We start from the raw sequence: 20643 nt of genomic DNA, 5'->3' as shown, positions 1-20643 counted from the left end.
ACATCTGACAGGGCTGGATGGGAAGATACTGCACTCCCTCAGTTGCTGTGACTGATAACAAAGTTTTATAACAGTTACACCTGAGTTTAGAACATGAAGGCTGGGGCAAAGCCCTTGCTACGGTGAGCACTGATGAAGGGGGGGAGCTCTTTGCATGATCGACTTCATCCTTAAATTTTCTTACAAATTTACTTACAAAAGCTTTTCAGAGTTGACAGAGTTGAGCACAGAAAACTTCCACAAGAGGTTTGTTTATAAATTTAATTCAAAGTTCCTATGAGCCAGAGCTCATTACCATTTATCACCACTCTTGAACCAAACACCATTTAACAATCCTGCATGAGTCAGTACAAAGGGGGACAACATTCAGCTATTTCACTTAGTTTGTGACCATTTTATACACAAACATGTTATTTACAAAATTAATGTTTGTATCATCATATTGTTACTTTCACACTTACATCAAGCTTTTAGAGATCACTACTTTCAGAAATTTTTAGAAAATCGGTCATTGCTTTCTGAACCAAAGCATTTTACAACTGGTTCAAGTTAGACATTTAAAACATTTATTCTCAGAAAGACTTCTCTGTGGACATTTTGTAGTTTGCCTACTACTCAGCTGTACAGTAACGTTTTTTAAATAAGTATGTATGTGGGCACTTCCAAGAATCAGCCGAGACTATACCTAGTTTGCTTGGAACAGAATCACAGGTATCAGAAGTAGAGCACCACCAAGTACCTTCCCCATCTGTGACTGTTCCCTGGCCGATTTACTGTAGTTGGATACAGAGGTATGGTACACAGTCTTATGCCATATTATCTGGGGAAAAGTAATCTTCAATTATTTTTCAAAAGCAAAGAGTTCTGTTTATAGAAATGACTTGTTTCTTCACCTTAAAGAGTTGGCATGCACCTTACCAGTGTTACACCAACAGAAGAAACACTTTTTCTTTTAAAAATGCAATGAGAAATTTGTAGAACAAGCAATTAAACACAGCAGCATTAAATGGTGTGGGCAAACAAACAAAACCTATGAAAAGACTTTGCATGTGGTAGATTATTGTTGCTTTCCTAACAGTAGATGCAGGAGTTTCCATTTGCCACTCGTTTTGTCACAATTTTATTCAAAAGTCTGTTAGCTTACAGAAGTTACTTAAATAAGTAAGGTTTTAGCTCCAAAATTTACAGTGACCTCCTCTTATATCTGATAATGGGGTTATTAGGTGTGTGTATCATAGTTGTGTAATTTATAGTTGGAAAATAGTCATTGATGAGATCAAATTCATACAAACGAAGCAAAGTAGACCAAATAGTCTTAATCTGAACATAAGCAAAGTTTTCTCCAATGCAGCGATGACGGCCTACAAGGAAAACCATAAAAAGCAGTTAGAATACTTAGTTAGTAAGTCACCTTTGACAACAAGCTAACTTTAAAAATTTTATGCAGACAGTAATTGCTTCTTTCCTTTCTAAACAACATGGGGCTCTGATGCTGCACATACACCATTATGGAACTCCATCAACATCATCTTTTTATAAGCTGTCACTGCATAAAACAGACCAAGTAATTTGAATAAGATTGTGTTGTTTTGTCGTCCAGAAAGCATTAATGTGTGGATCACCAAAGAAGCGTTTACAACACTGAGAAAAGATACCAACCCTAACCCTATTGCAGTGGTATTTGCAAAGTGTTTTGGCAGTTACAACTCTATGCAGATTTTTGCTCTGCCTTTAACTGACTTTGTAGTACCAGGCTTTTACCTTGCCTTGAAAAGACTTTTATCAAGTCTTAGCACGGTTATCACCCATGCTAACCTCAAGATTTGTTTTGATTGCTACTCTGAATTGTACACAGGTACTACTAGCACAAAACTATTGACTTCATTCTTTTATCAGCACTTTCACAGTAAGAAGACTTTCAGGCAGCAACAGAAATTAAAAAATACATCCTCAGACACTACAGCATGGGGAGGTGCTGTACAAGATGACCAGTGTGAGCCACTTTAGTAAGGTGCTGTGTTTTCTTACTCACCAGCGCCAAATGGAACATACGCAAATTTCTCTCCAGCTGCTGGGTTATCTTGGAGATACCGGTCAGGCTTGAAGTCTAGAGCATCTTTCCAGGAGTCCCTGAGTCTGTGGTTAACAGTGGGAGATACACAGACCTGATGGCCTGGGGGAATGTTATATCCAGCAACAGTCTACAAGAGAAGAAACAAGACCCCACACATCACAAAATTTCTCCATTTGTCTTTTTAAAATGTTACCTGAAGTGCTACATTGTGAGGCTTCAATTTCAAAGGAGATTTTGGCTATGCTTGTTTAAAATTAACAGGACCTAATACTTTATTGTTTTACTTGTAAAGGGCGCAATATTCAAGTAGTTGCAGGAACCTTTCAGCTGCTTTAACAAGGCTAGCAATTCTACAGAAAGAGTTTTTTAAAAAGTGAATGAACTTAAAACTTATAGAAAGCACTTGTCATGGGAGGGACATCTGTGCAAAAAATTGACTTACTTGACTTGCTGTTTGTACAAACAGCAAGTTTTCTTTCAGATATACCTAGCTTGTATTGTATTAAGTGCAAGCCAAATTTTTCCAAGACAGCTAGCTAGCTAGCTAGATTTTTTTTAAAAATACCTGGCAAACAAAAAATATCTTTAAATGGTAGCACCAAACTAAGCTCAAGTGAGACTGATTGATAGCTAAAACAAAGGGTCAGCGTTGCCGAATAAGACTGCACGTGGCTGTTACTAGGTCCCCTCAGAGCCCCCCCTTTTCCAGGCTGAACAAACCCTGTTCCCTCAGCCCCTCCTCACATGACAAGTGCTGCAACCCCCTGCCATCTTGGTGGCCCTCTGCTTGCTTCACTTCATCAACATCTTGATTGCTGGGTGCCAGAGGGCTCCAAAAGTGGACACAAATAATTCCACATGAAGGTAACAACTACCAAGTTCAAGGTATTAATTGCTCTCCTCAATCAACAGCAGCTACACTCTCACTGGCGTAACCCAGGCTGCCATCAGCTTTCATCCCTGCCAGCAAACACTGCTCACTCTTGTTTTCCTTCTGCCAACCAGGACACCCCCTACCAGGCCTTTTCCAGCCCTGTTCTGCTGAATTGAAGTTAGCTCCAAAAAGTGTACTCACCTGGGGAGTTCTGGCCATTCTCATCATGGTCATTATAGGAGGTCTAAGCCTTAAAGTTTCTTTTAGACAGCGATCCAGCAAACTGAGATCCTTGAGCTGAAAATACAGGGAAAATGATATATCAAAATATACCCAAATTTATTCAAGACAAACAAAATAGTATTTTATACCGTTTAAAAACAAATTTTAAAAAAAACAACAGAAGCAGCTCATATTTACATGTACTTCATTAGCTGACAATTTCTTTTTCCATTTAATTCAATTAAGAAGGAAAAAATCTCTGACCAGTGCAACCAAATTCAACTAGTTTCTTACTAATCTGTCTCATGAGTGTTTTCTAATGCCTAGAGAACAAGGTCACACTGCATCCCTTTCCTTAGTGGGAATATGAGGATTCTCCTCTACAGAACTACCATTTCTTAAATAGACATTGTAGGAACTGTAATTTCCTTAACCAACACTGATTAAATAAACAAAGTGGCAAGCTGATAATTTACTTGGAGAGGAGGAGATGGAGGAGATACAGTGTTATCAGAGAGTGACTATGCCAGATTATGATTCTAACATGAAGCATATGACTATATTTCACATTTGTTTGTTGTTTTGTGGTTTGTTTTTTTTTTTTAATAAGCATCTAAAAGTATAAAAATACCCAGCGGGAATATGTAACATACAAACCTGGTCGTAAGTTAATGGTGGCAAGTCATCCCCACAAACTGCTTTTTGTTCCGCATAGCACTGGTCCTGTATTGATTTGTCTCTGGCTATGAAGAAGCCAAGCCAAGCACTCGTGGTGGAGGATGTGTGCTGCCCCGCTAGCAGCAACCCAATAAGCATTCCAGCAATTTCATCATCTGTCAGCAGACGGCCATCCCTAGGTTGAAGGGTGTTATGTTAGAGCTTCATTTGATCAGGTTTCCAGTTACAGTAGCATTTACAATTTCTTCTAATGTACTTCCTTCTCCTTCTTCTCTTTTGTTGCCTACCCTAAATGGAGCAGTGAAAGATCTAGGGATAGGGAGAAGGGGGAACAGAGGGAGAGACACTCTCTAGGAGCCTTAAAGAAAATCATTACTGAAGAGCCAGCAAAGAGAAGGGAAGAAACCTTGGGAACACTGATGAAAATGTCGGAAATCTGAATAACCATTTACAAGTATAGTTTTTAAGAATACAAGCTAGGACCAATTGCTGGCAACAAAATTCAGAACATGAGAGAGTTATTTCTTATGTTTTGGTAGATAGTTTTAACTGAAGAGCTCAAAGCTAAAGTAAAACATCTATAAATGACAAGTCTTCAAACCCTTGGCTTACTTGTATGAAGCATCAAGTAGAGTTTGGAGCATGTCATGCTCCTTTTCATCAGACTTCCGACGTTTCCGGATAACCTTGTAGAAAATATTCTTTATTTCTTTGTGTGCTCGGTCTCGACGTCTGCAATTCAAAACACTTCTATTAGCAACTTTGTACTAAGTAACACATAAAATGCTTATGAGGATTTATTGGGATGTCTAGAATAGCTAACAAACAAGAAATGGGGGGGAAAAAACAACAAAACCCAAACAACAAAGAAGTTTAGATAAAATGCTTTAGTTGCTTCATCTGTTATTTCTGGTACCTGAAACTGGGCAGAGGTAGCCAACCTGGCAGAAGCCAGGCAGCATGAGTAAAACCCCCATCCAAATCGGCATACAGCTGAGCCACCTTCTCATTTAGTAAGCTTCTTATTTCTTTCCCATGTAAGCAATGACTTGCTGTCAAAATGATAAGTTCTGAAAGGGCTTCAAACAGGTCTAAGGAAAGATTTGAAAAATATTACTGAAGATGCATTTCAGGCAAGATGTTATGTTTTACAGGTTATTCTTTATTTTTATTTTGTAGAAGAGAAAAATAAGTAGCTAACTGGACACAGATTAATAATTTTAAATAGTTTTAGATTGTTTTACTAGGAGAATGAAGCATCTAATTTTAAATTTCTGCATGTCTTATCAGGTCTCTCTTCAAACAACTTTTTAATTAGATGGCTGATTTCAACAACTTTTCTCTAAGGTATTTTTTTTCTACAAATTTTTCTAGGAGCTAGTAATCCTTCCAAAGTAAGGCATGCAGCACAAGCTCAATCCTTAATAAATACAAAAGAAGTCATACAAAAACTTAATCTTGAAATCCAGATCCATGGGAAACCAGTTAGTTTTGCTGCTCAATTAATTATTTTAAAATAATAATACTTATACATTTAATATAATATATAATTTTAATTATAGAAATATATTATATAAATTATATAATCATTAATACAATTTATGTTGTATATTTTATGTGAAAGTATTATATATTATATGAATATTATATATTTTTATAACATAAATATATATGTTTAAATAAACAGTATTTCTGACACTGTTATGCCACTGTGGGCTTGCAACAATAGTGATGGGCTATGTCTAGCAGGCTAGCTGGGAAAGACAGGTGGGAAATAAAAGAATTCCACTTAGATCACTAACCTAACCTTAACAGCTTCAAGGATGCAGTTCTCCAGTGCAGAAGTTCTCTGAGCTAAGATCTCTGACAGGCTCTGGGAAGCCAGAGCAGTATCTTTTCCTAGGGAAAACTGAGCCAACTCATCTCATGCAAAATGAGCATGATTCAGCCAGGCAACAGGTACACTCTCTATCAGCTGACTGAGAAACAAAAAGATAGTCCTTTACTCCTTGTCAATGATTTTCTGAGCAGCTTTATTCTCCAATAGCCTTAAACTTGATTAAACAAAACCTGTATTTTGCATGTTTCTTCTGACGTTTCGTACAGTTATACCTATGTCATTTTTCATTTCTTTAATACTGTAGTAAATTATTTACAAAAACATACTGCATTGGCCTTAATTCCTTCCCAGAAAATCTGAGGAAAAATGCATCTGGGCTTGCTTACTTTTTTCTCCACTCTCTCCCCATGCTTTGAAATACTCCTTTGTTTCTTCCTCAATCACAGATACATGCTGTTTAAACTGGGCAATATTTAGCCCCGTTTTGAGCATCTTCTTCTGTTCCAAAAACACCTAGAGGAACCAAGACAGAAAAAGCAATCAGTACAAGAATCACCATATTAATGTAATTAACAACTTACTATCATTTGTACTACAAGAACCTACAGAAGTAAAAAGAAATTATCGTTAGGATTGTAGAGATACTCAAATTTAAATAATAGATAATATTCCGTTTTGAATATCCAAGTAAAATACTAGCTCAAGGGAGCTACAGTACCAAAAACAGAAAGTAATTTTAATACCTTTGTTAAACTTTATCCCTCTAGATAGAAGCAGCATTCAAGACTGAAATATGGAACGCACTTTAGATCCATAATCGCAAACGTAATCAGACCTGTCCTTGCAAAGTCTGGATTCAGTCTGTGTTCCTTGTTATGTGGCCTCCTTGCTTTCTCTTCCCCAGAGCGTCTGTCTTCTCTCATGCAGTAATACCTTACCCATGGTCTAGAGATGCACCTTTCTTTTACAAGGCCCTCTGATCTCACTGCCCAGGAAGTCAGACACAGAAGCAGGAAGCAAACTGCTTCCTAGGAAAATGGTGAGCTTCACAACCTTCTCACCTTTTCCTCTTTTTCTTTGTACAGACTCATAGCTAACAAACCTACTGGTAAAAAGCCCATTATTAGATGAGAACCATTCAATGGATTGACAGGACATCTACTCAGAAAATTATTCAATGAATTTTTAAGCCCTTGTATACAGAGGGGTTAAAAGATGGAATTTTGGTCCGTGGATGAACACTGGGGGAGAAGTAGATAGCTGAGAAAAATGCAGTCAGCACAGAAAATGGATGGTTTTTTGCCCGTTGCTTGGAATGCTGACCACGGAGATAAGAAAGCTGAGCAATGCTGGGGGAGGACATGCAGCAGGCTGTTGCACGGTACAGCTGTGAGCATGGTCGGCGCGTGACTGCTGGATTATGACAATATGCTGCCTGTACAAAGCCCACGAACCAATAGACAGGGTGGCTATGGCTCGTGCAGCGCGCCTGGCCAGTGAGCACATGCATCATAGGCTCCCTATGTTGCAACCGAGGCGTGTTTTGGCACCCGCTGCCCACATGTGCCGAAACCCGTTCCTCTGCAAATGTATAAATACCGGGATTTCCCAAAGAGCATCGGGCTGGTGTACAGCAAGGCCACCGTTGCCTCCGTGGGGACGCCCACGTAAAGCTGGCACCTACTGATTGCTGGGCTCAGCTCGCGGCGCAAGACGGCACAAGAATGTACGGATGGTCCATCTTCCTCACGGTCCTCGGGTCAGTATGTTAATTTACTTTACAAGATACCCTTAGCATAACGCATGTCTGTAGTTAATAAATGCTTGCTTTTTCCCTTATAGTCAGTATGTGTGTGTTCGCCTTCTTGGGAATCCTCAAAACCACCCTAAAACAGCCCTTATTATGAATTAGGGCATCTGCCCTTGTGGTGGGTTAACCCTGGCTGGATGCCACGTACCCACCAAAGCCATTCTACCACTCCCCCTGCCTCAGCTGGACAGGGGAGAGAAAATATAACAAAGGGCTCGTGGGTCAAGATAAGGACAGGGAGAGATCACTCACCATTTACTGTCATGGGCAAAACAGACTCCACTTGGGGAAAATTAACTTAATTTATTGTCAGTCAACCAGAGTAGGGTAATGAGAAATAAAACCAAATCTCAAAACACCTTCCCTCCACCCCTCCCTTCTTCCCGGGCACAGCTTCACTCCCGGATTCTCTACCTATCCCCCGCAGTGGCGCAGGGGGACAGGGAATGGGGTTACAGTCATTTCATCACATGTTGTCACTGCCACTTCATCCTCTTCAGGGGCAGGACTCCTCACACTCTTCCCCTGCTACAGCGTGGGGTCCCTCCCATGGGAGACGGTCCTCCACAAACTTCTCCAGCGTGGGTCCCTCCCACGGACTGCAGTTCTTCACAAACTGCTCCAGCATAGGTCCATTCCATGGTGTGCAGTCCTTCAGGAGCACACTGCTCCAGCATGGGTCCCCCACGGGGTCACAAGTCCTGCCAGAAAACCTGCTCCAGTGTGGGCTCTTCCCTCCACAGATCCGCAAGTCCTACCAGGAGCCTGTTCCAGTGCGGGCTTCCCACGGGGTCACAGCCTCCTTCGGGCACCCACCTGCTCCGGCGTGGGGTCCTCCCTGGGCTGCAGGTGGATATCTGCTCCACTGTGGACCTTCTTGGGCCGCAGGGGGACAGCCTGCCTCACCATGGTCTTCCCCACGGGCTGCAGGGCAATCTCTGCTCTAGCACCTGGAACACCTCCTCCCCCTCCTTCTTCACTGACCTTGGTGTCTGCAGAGTTGTTTCTCTTACATGTTCTCACTCCTCTTTCCGGCTGCTGTTTCTGTGCCTGCTGCAACTTTTTTTCCCTTCTTAAATATGTTATCACAGAGGCACTACCACCATCGCTGATGGGCTCGGCCTCGGCCAGCGGCGGGTCCATCTTAGAGCCAGCTGGTATTGGCTCTGTTGGACATAGGGGAAGCTTCCAGCAGCTTCTCACAGAGGCCACCCCTGTAACCCCTCCGCTACCAAAACCTTGCCACACAAACCCAATACAGCCCTATAGATCTGCACTATACCATGAGCAATACACCAAAAACTGTCTTCCCACCAAGGGCTCTGCATGCGCTATAAAGTTATTCACGAAACAAAAGGCATAAAAAGAAAGGTTACTTCCTAGAAACTTCTGTTTTCAGAATGCAGTGGGGACTCCAGCAGTCTATCAGAGGGTATACATGCCACAGAGCAAAGAGACAAGCACATTTTCCCTTGCAACATGCTAGTCCATCTGCAGCTTGATGGAGGCAGGAATGGCACACAGGAATGAACACATCTCTGCCATTTCAGCTCCTCTCAATGCAAAACTATCTGCAAGAGGCTTGGAGGGAGGAGACAGAGAGTGAACATGAATTGATACATAAACTATGCATATTAACAAACAATTACCAGAATTACTGGTAATTACTGGTAGTACCAGAATTACTGGTAAATAAGTAACTTCCTCCTTTTAAAGAGTCATCGGTTACATTCTAACAAGTAGTCAATGTAAGGGGTGGCTCTTCTAAACACATGACTGAAAGTCATTGTCAGACTAAGACATAGAGACTTAGCAGCTTGAGCAGAGAGAAGGGGGTCTCAAAAGAAAGTTCTGGATGATCCATCAACAGTAGAACACCAATGAAAGTTTGAAAGGCTCTCTAAATGCCTTCCCAGTAGATGTCTGAAATGAAATCATGGTGGTAGCACTCTGCAAAAAACCCAGCTCACCTCTAGCAGAACGCATTCTGGCCACAACCGGACATGCTACCTCACTAGCTTCATACAGGGAAACACACAACTAGAGATAACCAGTGCATGCCAATAACAAAATCCCTACATCTCCTAGCTGTGGAAAACAGTAGCCCAGGTGATTTTCTGAGGAACCTGAATGTGCAGAGATAAAAAGGAAGAAGTCCTTCTAGTATCAAAGGTATGAATGAAGTAGACTTATCCACAGATACCCAAGGCTGAGTAGTATGAAAAGATCAATCTCTTGACTAAAGCAGAACTCACACTGCAGGGAAAAAAATTAGGGTAACTCTAGAAAAAGACCTTAATTCCGAAAAAAAGCAGTATATGGTGGACCGATGAGGTAGGCCTTAATCATCCCTGTATGCCTGAAGAACACAGTTGTAACAAATGCCCATTTCCAAGGAGCTTACAGAAAGTTCTGTAAAACTCTGGAAGGGTGAGTGAGATTAGATCTCATCGAAGAACTAGCTCTTGAATTAAGACAGACATTCAAATCCATCCATGAACTATAAAGTGTGAAAGCAGAAGTCAAGACAGCTGTAACAAGTGGATGAACTGTCACAGAACTGAGAGACAAACTAGCACCTTTCAGTTTCAAGCAGACATCCCACAATAGTCAGAATCCAAAGAATAAGCACAACACAGTGAAAATCTGGCCAACTTAGCAGCCTATGTCTGATTCACAGACACTTTTCTGAAACTAGTATATACCAGAGAAGAACATGAAAGATGTATTGCCGAGAATCATGTACCCTCTCCACTCTAGCAGCTGCAAAAGGGATGCCCGACTCCATTCCTGACTTCTTGAGGAAGACCTTTGACTGTCAGAACTGGTAGAAACAAGTCTGTTAGAATGACCCTACTTTTGGAAGAGGTCTCCTAGGACACAAGGAATAATCTCCTACTTCTTATCCAGGCTGCAGTCCTGCTGGTTTCATTCACAAAGGGATGGGAGGAGCTAAGCAAATTCATCAAGCACAAAAAACCCCACCACCCAAACAACAAAACAACCCTCCCCCCAAACTTTGTGATGCTGTCTATCCACAATTTAACACTTCCTGACAAAGCAGGAGACAACTAAGTTCTCCTTTACTTATTTACAAGGCAGCAAGTTGTTGGTAGTCAGTTGTATATGAGATTTCCAAAAGAATGGCATAAGAACAACATATGTCACTGCAAAATGCTGGTGTGAAGGAAAAGAGACTAGTGATTAGTGCCCCTAAGCCACATAATTAATAGGGCAACAATCACTGCAAGTACTTTTGGCAGGGGAGAATGAAGAGGCATGCTAAGGAGGAAAAGTCTTGATGGCCACAGAAGCTATTACTGGTCAAATGACTGGCATCTATACAAACAAAATTAAGTCAAAGCTGAAAATCCAAAAATAAAGTATATCATATATCACAATGCTGTTTCTGCTACCAGACTACTCTGTTGTACAACAGGCTGTCGATGTCAACATATACTGAATACAGAGTCCCAGTGGAGCAAGTCTGTCTGCAGAAAAGTTGATTTCTGCAGTTTAAGACTCTGCCATGCCAGACAACACAAACAAGAAAGCAACCAATGCTTAGCTCGGAAATGATGCCACAGGACACAGCCACTGTGCTTCCCAGACTCATGCAGACTGTATTCTGCAAACATATACAGATGGACTTTTGTCCAACCAAGACAAACCCTGCAGCAGAAATTTATTTAAGTCAAATTAATACTCCTGTTTAATCTAGATTTGGCCTGGCATAAATGAAAAATGATCTCTCTTAAAGCCCTCTCAGAAGGAAGACCTAAAGTTGCTTGTAAGGGAAAAGTAAGCTGCAGTCAGTGGTGTGGCTATAAGGGAAGGAAAAAGAGACTCACTTATTAGTTTTTCCTCTATGGTGGGATTAGATGGTTTCAAGAACAAAAAATAGCATCCAGACTGATGAATGGCCAGGTGGTACATAAAGCAACCTAAACATGTTCAGTCTTGATTATCCAGCTGAGACAATTTACCTGCAATATGCCAGAATTGCATACGAGCACCATCATGCAGAGCCAAGAGCTCAGGGCTGCCTACTCAGAATTTAAATTACACTACTTTTCTACTCATCTTATATTTAAAATACATACCGTATTAGGGACATCATAAGCAACTCCCTTGCCAAAAACTGGTGTAGTTAACCGAGAGTATACATCCTCTGCATTCAAATCTTCATTTTTACTATTGAAGAGTAGAGCAGCAGCATCACTACCCAGTAAGTATGTGAATGTCTTGCCAACCATAGTGAAACTGAACACAGGTCCATACTAAGAGAGAAAAAAAATACCAGTTTATTTTAAATAAGAACAACGCAAATCATTAAATCCCTATCTCTTTATGTACAGGCTTCCATAAATCACTTACTCTCCTAAGAAATGTCTAGAGATTTAATAAAGATAGAAATATTTTAAACCACATTTAAATTTTGTTCTCAATATACTTACTAGTGATATCTAACGTTATAATCAACACACATGATCTTGCACATTTTAAAACCATTTAGTTTAAAAAAAGTAAACAAAAGATCAATTACGCTACAAAAACTAGCAGGGAGATTACAGCACATATAGCCTCCAGTAATCTACAATCATTGTCTCAAAAAATTCTGCATTTGGAGTTATGCATTGGTAATCAAGAGCATGTAAGATTTTAAAGATTAAAGGTCATCTCCAGCAGACCTTCACATACTAAATTTGGCTTTCTCTAAGCTAACCAAGCTAAGATTTAAGCTTATGACTCTAGAAAGTTTTAGGCAACATGAAACAGATCAATAAATCTTATTTCATTGGAATTAAGGCTCTACTGCCTTAGTCCATTTCTTTTGGGCTGTTAGAGCATAAAAGCTACTGAGGTTTCATACACCAGCCCTTTTAACATTGGAGAGGGCCTTAAAATTCGTCAGATGATTGCCTATAGAGGTGGTCAGCTACATTCCAGCCTGGTCACAGATTAGTAAAGAGTGAGATTAAAAGTTCCCAAGTAAGGCAAGAAATAACATCATGAAAATGGCTTTTTAATTAACTTGCAATTCAGCTGTGAGCATTACCCAAGTACACAGACATATTTTTTAAATCTGAAACACAAGAGGTATCTCAGAAAACACTATTTCTCTAACAGTGATGTACATACAGAGATCAGAAGAAAGCAGCACCTACTCTGCACGCTCCATTCCACATTTGAGGTGGTAAACGAGAATGAACTTATTTTTAAACAGGTTCCAGACAGAGAACTTAATAGATACACAAAAATATTTTAGCATATGCTCAGCCAGTCATGTGGGAAAACATACCCTGTCATAAGCATTTTCCAAAAATTCAATGGGACTTTTTCCAAATGCAATTGCGTGTCCAAGGAAAGGGATGCTTGATGAAATATAAGGTGGGTATTTCTGAGGAAGAAAGAGAAAAGTACATATTGGATTTTCTTCAGAGAATAATAACATCATGTCCATTTACATAAAAACTAAACACAGAGGAGGCTTTATACATGTTTTGTTTAAACTCTTTTGTGAAAAGGCCAACTTTGGACAACTGATTATTTTTTTTAGAGTAAGAGTGAGCCACATTTAAAAGCAGCATTGGTTAAAATTAATGCGATTAAGATTCTTGCTAACCTGCCTCTGAAAGCAAAGCAAAAAGTTACTGCAATGGGAAAGAAAGCAGTCAGAAACAAGACAGTGTCGACGATTTGTTAAACAGTCCCCCAAAAGCATCACCCTCACTTTAGCAACAAGTTTCATACATACACGGGAGCCTTCTTTTAAGCTGCACTGACGAAGCAGCACGGGGCACAGCCTTCGCCTCTACAAAACCTAGGCGCCTCTGCTTCACGTGGTACCAGCCAGCTGGGCGAAGGGACGAGCCGGTACAACGTTCCCGTTGGAAACCGTCCCTGGGCAGGCTGCCGGGAAGGCTCCTCGCTCGCCAGAGCCTGCTCCCGCACACTTGGATTTTACCGCCCATTCCTTGGCGCTCCCCGGGATGGGCCGTCCAGAGGCGAGCGCACCGCTGCCTCCCCGCCCACACCCTGAAGGGAGGCCGCCCGGCTCCCCCCGGCCCTCGCCCTCGCCCTCTCCCTCGCCTCAGCGGGAGGGTGGCGGAGGCCTCCGGCTCCCCTGCCCCGGCCCACCGCCTCTCCCCGGCAGCGTCCCCCAGCGCCTACCTTCTGCTCGGACCCGACGTGGCGCCGGTAACCCAGCTGGAACAGGTAGCCGAGGCTCAGCGCGAAGGCGGAGGCGGCCAGCACCAGGGAGAGGGGGTTGCCGACGGCCACCCGCTCCAGCAGAGATCCGCCGACCTCCATCGGGCTCAGCGTCCCCTCAGCGCCCACCGCCATCCGCCGGGCTGCGAACCGCCGCCAGCCTTGCGCGCCGCGGATGCGGGGCCTGCCGCCGCCACGCCCCTCTGTGCTGGGCTGATCTCTGCCTATGTGACGATTCCCGGCGCCGGAGCCAACCGGAGGACGCGCTCTACGGGGTGATGGCGTCTGCCGGGCTGCGAGGGGCGCCATTGGGCGGGCGGGCGGGCGAGGGGCGGGGCGCCGGGGCGCCGGGCCCTGGTCGCTGATTGGCCGCCGGCTGAGGCCTCGCGCGTCCGGGCGGCGGCCGTGTGGCCGTGCGGGGCCTTGCCGGCCGGCGAGGGCAGCGTCGCCCCGGGCCGCAGCTCGGAGCACCGGTCGCCCGGCGCGGCCTCTGAGCGGGGGAGCGCGGCCCCGCCTGCCTCCTCCCGCAGCTGCTCCCCGACCCCGAGGGGCTGCCTGCCGCAGGGGCAACGCCCGAGGCCGCTCCGGAGCTCCTGGTCTCGAGGCGCCTCGGTCGTTGCTCAGCCTCCGGCGCGGTCCAGTCGCTGACCGGCGGCTCGGTGGCCTCTGCCCTCCGCCTCCTTCCTCTGCAGCACCGCTCGGCCCCGCGGGGCTGCGGCAGCTCCCTGGCGCCACAGCCCTAGGGGAGCGAGCAGCACGCTGCGGCGAGAGGCCGCCTGCCCTGGCGGTGCGCGTGGTGAACTCGGGGGGGAGGGGGGGGGGGCGAGAGGCGTGGGCGCGAGCTCGCGCCGGGATCAGGTAATCCACCCGGGATAACCCACACCAGGTAATCCACTTGGGTACCTGACCCACACCAGACAGTCCACCCTGGATAATTCACACCAGGTGACCCACACCGGCAGGAGAACCCATGCCAGAATGACCCACCCCGGATAACCCATACCAGAGAATCCATTTGGCACAACCTGCCCGAGATAACCCGCCTGTTGTCATCCACACCGGGTAACTCCCCTGGACAACCGGCTGTACTACGCCAGCAGCATCACGCAGACAGCTGAGCACAGACACACGTGCTTTGCAGCAGAAAAAGGTCAGTCTCGTCAACGACGGGACCCTGCCCAGCACCTGCTGTCGCCATCCATGCTTTGCGTGTGCTGGGCTTTTATGTGCCTCATGATCTCACTTGCAAAAATCATGCCACTTAAAAAGATTTCACAGATTTTATTAAAAATCTGTATTAAAAATACTAAATTTAAGAGAGGATGCTTGGTTAGAAGCCATGGCAGATCACAGCAGCATACATGAAAAACTGGAAAGCTGTCTTCTCCTCAGTTGTGTGCTCCATCACCTTCTTAATCTCATGATGTATTTATACTCTTTGGGGAATACTTCAATGCTTACATTTTACTAACGGATTGGATGCCTGATACCACTCAGGTCAAGCTGTTGTGGTATAATAATAAATTTGGGGAGCTGGCCGATATCATTATTTGCAATTAAATGGACCAAATACTCCAGTTCCCCTATGCTGTCTGGAATTCCGTTCAATGCATTGTGAGATATGTCCAGTTCCCCGAGGCAAACCAGTTTAGATTGCTCCTCTGGAATTTTAGTTAACTGATAAAGAAATAAAACAATGCATTTATTTAGATACAACTCTTTCTCTTCTGCAAAAAGTTTAAAAGGTAACTTTCCTGCAGGCAAAATAAGATCCCATAATTTTATTCCAACAATAAAAGCTTCTGACCTTCGATTCTAGTGGAAGCTAATTTGGTATTTTCCAATAAAAATACGAATGCTGAGCACAGAAATTTGCAGGGAAGCTTTTTAGACATGACAACAGAAAGGCAATAAAAAACATGCAGTAGAATAATACCTCCACAGCTGGAGCTCTACAAGTTCTTTTGGTCATTGTTATCATTAATGAAAAATTTTACCCTCTCAGAACACTCTAATTTTATTTTCTGTTTTCTTCAGCCACAAGGAATTTAAACACACCATTTTCTTCTTTTTGGTTCTGTTCTTACTTTGGTCTTTTCTGATTTTTATTTTCCTTCTTGGAACTTCAACTGTTGTCCAATTATTGTGGAAAATAAAGCTCTTTGAGAAACGGACATAAGATCACATACTTTTTGCTCCTGGTCTGAAGAAAACCAGCCCTTGGAAAGGATCATAACCACATCTGAAATCATATTAAGAAATACGAGCCTTTTCTGAAATCAGGTATGAAATACTGATTTTGCAAATTCTGGTGAAAGGATAATTTTAAATGCCTAACTCATCAGGAGATTGTTTTGCTTTGCCTTAGTATTAAAAAAAAAAAAAAGAAATTAAACTTTGGATTTTAGAAATGTGAAGCATTTTTCTCTGCTATAAGAAATCAGGGATCCAGTATAGCTTTTCTTGTTTGACTTAGTGAAAGTCTAATGACCAACTAATTTTAAGAAGTATGATACAAGTTGGAAGGATTTGTTCATTTCACAGAGGAATCTTGGAGGCAGGCTTATCTACCAAATTCCAGCTAGTCATTTTGCCTCTTGACATCCATTGGGATGGAAAATACCTACATTCCTAATAGTACTAGAAAAATAAAAAAATAGATGGTCTATTTCAGATCAATCCAATTATCAAAATATCACCTCAACATATACCTCAGTAACACTATATAAAGTGAGGTTCATATCTAGTATTTCTAATTAAAAGTGTATCCTAATAGATTTTTGTCCAATTATGGTATTAAAAAATAGGTAAATACATACACGTTTTTGCCTCTTTAGGGGCTATTTTTCTGCTCTTCGTTTACTCTAGATGTATTCAAACACAGGAACTTTTACATCTTTTAGGAGGAAGTCTATTGATAATAATTTTGCAGCACAACAATGTGCAACACAAGGAAATGTTCTCCTACCTTCCACCCATTCATTCGACACACTGTCAATGTCTCCAGTGAAGAAAGATGACATGTATCAGAAGGAAAAGATGCAAACTAGTTGTTTGATACATTTAGGTCTTTGATCGCTTCCAGACTGCTAATCTGTAAAGGAATACTCTTTACCTGATTATCTGAAATGTCACGTGTTTTCAAACATTTTAAAGAACACAGTTCTTCAGGAAATGAGTCAAAGTGATAATGGTGTAACAGCAGTACCTGGAGAGCCTTCATCTTGGACACCAGTGCTGGCATAGCATTATTGATTTCATTCTCACTTACATCCAAGTACCCTCATTTTGAAAGGCTGCACAAGCATGCAGAAAATGAGGACAGTTTATTTTTCTTTAACTCTAGCTGCTCCAAATCTTTGATGTCAGAAATTCCAGGTATTATTTCTGAAATAGAGTTGCCACTAAGATTTAAGGGTTTAAGATCAAATAGTGCACACAATGCATTTGGAAACTGAGAGAGCTTATTATTGCTGAGGTCAGCTTTGGTTATCCGTATACAATTTTTTAATTCAACAGGAATGTATCTTAATGCGTTTCCAGAAAACTCTATTTTGGAGGGGTCTTTTAAATGCGGTATTTGTTCACCCAGTGAGTCCAGTTGTTTTCTACTTACGGAAAACTCCTTTAAATGTTTAAGTCTGTGAATCTTAGCAGGAAGCTCAGTTAATTGATTACTATGTATAATGAGATGTTTCAACATGGTAGAGTTGCAAAGATTAACTGTAATGCTTTTGAATAAATTTTTTGCAACATTCAAAAACTTAAGGTTTCATAAATACTCCACTGTATCTGAAAGAACCTCCAATTTGTTATCATCAGCTCTGAGAACTTTTAGTTTTGTCAACTGGGAAAGCTGCACAGGCAAAAATATAAGCTTATTGTTACTACTTGAAAAATCTTGTAGTTTCTTAAGCTCTTTAATATCCTTTGGTAAACTCTGAATCAAGTTCTCACATATGCTGAGTTTTACTAGATGAGGAAGATAGCAGAGAACCCTTGACAATTCTTTAGGGAGACGAGATAGGTAACAGGTTGTGACTGACATTCAGTACTGTCAGTTTATGAAGTAAGTATATTTCTGGTGGCAACAGTGTCAGTGTATTTCTTTCAAATAACATGATTTCCAGATTAGTCAGATCACCTATATTTGAATGCAATTTTTTTTATTTCATTGTTGTGTAAGAGCAAATATTTTAAATTTTGGTTTTCAAAAGCGAGCTGAGGCATGCCCCCTAATCCTTTATCATTTAGTCCAAGTGTGAAATGCTCAGCTTTTTCTTCAGGCAACATGTATGTTGATCCATTTTCTTCACTTTCAGGATTCATTGCTGATGGTAATATGTCTTGTCTGGCATTTCCATTAGCAGCTTCTGAAAGGATTTGGTTTAGTTCTCCAGTATCCTTTTCAGGTGATGTAAGTAGTATGTGTTTTCTCACACCTGTTTCAGAGACACCTTGAGGCATCGTGGCAGCATTTATCTCAGCTGAGAATTCACATTCATACTTTTTTCAGGTAAATCACTTCTTGATCTATTTTCAGTCATTTTATGGCTTTCCTCATTGCCAGCTGCTTTAGGAACTTCATGTGAAATACCACTCAAATTTTTCATAGTTACATCAGCTACTTTAGGATTCTCTGATGAATGCAATGGGTCTTTCCTGGCATCATTAACTGGAATCTCACAAAAGCTTTTGTTTAGTCCTTTTGTATTTAGACCACTTGGGATTTCATCTTCTTCCTTCTCCAGAAATATTGTTCCTTTTTCTGGGTTGCTAATTGATTCTTACCATTTTTTTAAGAAATCAAACTGTAAGTGTGAAACCTATGTGTAATAATATGTTTTAACATTAGCAGACTGAGCTAGCAACTTAAGAGATCTTCAAAAAAATCTAGACTTCTTCCACATTTGTGAACTCTCCCACTTCTCTGTTTACCCCCAAAAAGGGATTGTTTTACTGCAGTGCTTGCTACTTTAATACCTTGTTTTTCCAGACAATAGAATACAGATCACACAACATACATCAGAAATGTGCGATTTGTTGCTTGACATTTCACTGAATAGCCTGATCTGTCTCGTAGACAATACACTGCTCAGCTTAGTGGACATTCCATAGTTCTCTACAGCTCTGTTTGCGCGTTCTTCCTGCTTTAAACTTTGATTTACTTCATTGAACTTTTGTTCTCCTGCTACTAGTGATGTATCATAAACCGTATTTTCCCAACTTCACTTGACTGCCAGTTGACAAACCAAAGGTATTAGTTGGTCTTTTCCTCTGCCCTTACAGGCACAGTTATACCATCTTCCTCTGCAAGTCTTCAGACATGAGTCCCTCAAATAGATTTAATTTTTTCCTAGTTCCTTTAATACAAGTCTTCCTGCCGATGGGGTAAAGCTGTGCAAGATTATTATAATATCCTTACCCCATATTAATAAAAAAGCTTTAAGGTCAAGCAGGACCTTTGCAAACCATGTACACTGTTTCTGTTGAGCCCGTACCTGCATTTTTTCAGTAACCGCCTATTTTCTGAAGCATATCTAGCTGCGAGCTAACAACGGTAGGAAAACCCCTGCTCTTCTAGAGTAACTTTTCCCTGTCACCAAAGCAGCGGCAGGAGGACATCTGGGCTGCAGGAAGGGTTTCCCTCAGGACCACGGCCTTCCTCTCGGACGAGCCGCTGCCTTCACCGTCCCGCAGGCAGGAGCGGCCCCTGAGCTCAAACAGCTCCCGGCGGGGGGCAAAGGGGGCCGGTACCCCATCTCGGCGCCCACCTCAGCCGCCGCCACACCGAACCCTGGCGCTGGCCACGCGGCGCGGCCTCCCCAGCGCCGCCGCAGCCGCCGCTCCCCTCAGGGCCTCCGCCCGCTGCCACGGCAACCGACGGCGCCCCCTCCCCGCGGCGCCGCCGAGCGGCTGCGCAGCCGCGCGCAGGAGGGCGGGGTGGTGCCGGGACCGGGGCGCTGAGAGAGCGGGGCCGCCGCTCGCCCCGGGGCGCGAAGCTGGGAGGAGGGCCCTGAGCCAGAGCGTACCTTCAAGGGCCGGAGACCCACGGGCGGGTGGTTGGAGTAAGTGAGGCGGCGGTTCGGGCTGTCCCCAACCAAAAAGCACGCAGGTTCGCTTCAGCACGGCAGAAGGCACCCAACGCCAGGTGGGGCCGCTCCTCGCCCGAAGCGAGGCCCGCACTCAGAGGGGTGAGCAATCCTCAGGCCAGCACGCTGGCCCGACGATTAATTATTCTGCTCGGTAAAATTGTGCCTGTTTGTCACAGCTTTAAGCTTGCAGATACTATTTTGCCTTACTGCGCCTGGCTGGAGTGTTCTATTCTCCAGTCTTTGCTTCATCAGCTATACCGTTACTCATTTTTTTAAAAACGTGCCTGCTAGGTAAGCTGTAAGAGTTGAGCTGAGTATCTCTTGGTTACAAAGGCATAATTTTCACTTGCCGTTCTTCCAGCTCATTTCCATTTTTTTTTTTGTTTGGTACAGATAGGATGGTTGTTACTAATGGTCTCTCTACAGTGTTGGATTTCTCTCTGTTGTGATTTTTCATTTCCCCCACTTTCAGACTTAAGGACTGTACTCTCCCCTGTGTTGCTGTGACAAGGAAGGCAACTCCTACGTCCCCAGGTGCCAGAAGCCTGCTAGGACTGCATAACCAGGCACTCCGTACTTAATGAGTCCACTGACACGCAACATCTGCAAACTTCTGGTTTGCCATGAGTAACAGTTTCCAGTTTTCCTGACGAATTCCTGAGTGGTTTCCAAGGTGCACTACCTTAATTTGTAGTCACCATGGGACCTTCTCTGTGATCCTCTCTGATGAGCTTCCTACATACCTTGCAAAGATGAGCCTGTTACTGCTCCTTGGTACTAACACCTGCTTGGTAAGACATTTGATGGCACTTTCATGCTGGCTGCAATAACAAAAAC

At 42.9% G+C, this 20643-nt stretch overlaps 1 protein-coding gene and 1 long non-coding RNA gene across 2 annotated transcripts; both read right to left on the bottom strand.

Moving 5' to 3' along the window:
- Window positions 1-247: 247 nt before the first annotated feature.
- On the bottom strand, window positions 248-13888 carry LOC128148567 (lanosterol 14-alpha demethylase). Its single transcript, XM_052802530.1, has 10 exons — window positions 13673-13888; window positions 12801-12899; window positions 11602-11778; window positions 6075-6201; window positions 4765-4939; window positions 4461-4580; window positions 3828-4023; window positions 3150-3245; window positions 2033-2201; window positions 248-1361 (listed from the first exon to the last, which is right to left on the bottom strand). Exons 1-10 carry the CDS (start codon window positions 13844-13846, stop codon window positions 1183-1185), a joined length of 1512 nt encoding a protein of 503 aa, XP_052658490.1. The 5' UTR covers window positions 13847-13888; the 3' UTR covers window positions 248-1182.
- Window positions 13889-15537: 1649 nt separating this feature from the next.
- On the bottom strand, window positions 15538-20630 carry LOC128148522 (uncharacterized). Its single transcript, XR_008237304.1, has 3 exons — window positions 20550-20630; window positions 16680-16805; window positions 15538-15953 (listed from the first exon to the last, which is right to left on the bottom strand). It is a non-coding gene; the product is annotated as an uncharacterized LOC128148522 (long non-coding RNA).
- Between the last annotated feature and the right edge of the window lie 13 nt (window positions 20631-20643).

This window comes from Harpia harpyja, chromosome 1 (assembly GCF_026419915.1).
Source record: "Harpia harpyja isolate bHarHar1 chromosome 1, bHarHar1 primary haplotype, whole genome shotgun sequence".
NCBI classification, from domain to species: Eukaryota; Metazoa; Chordata; class Aves; order Accipitriformes; family Accipitridae; genus Harpia; species Harpia harpyja.
The sequence above is the reverse complement of the archived record's forward strand: the minus strand, read 5'-3'. Positions and strand labels throughout refer to the sequence as shown.

What these genes read in the sequence shown, in the direction of transcription:
- LOC128148567 (XM_052802530.1), bottom strand. Translation starts at nt 13,846, where the DNA reads ATGGCGGTGGGCGCTGAGGGGACGCTGAGCCCGATGGAGGTCGGCGGA. An exon ending in ACGTCGGGTCCGAGCAGAAG is followed by an intron (nt 12,900 to 13,672) that starts GTAGGCGCTGGG and finishes TTTCTTCCTCAG; the next exon opens with AAATACCCACCTTATATTTC. An exon ending in CTACTTGATGCTTCATACAA is followed by an intron (nt 4,024 to 4,460) that starts GTAAGCCAAGGG and finishes CCTTCAACCTAG; the next exon opens with GGATGGCCGTCTGCTGACAG.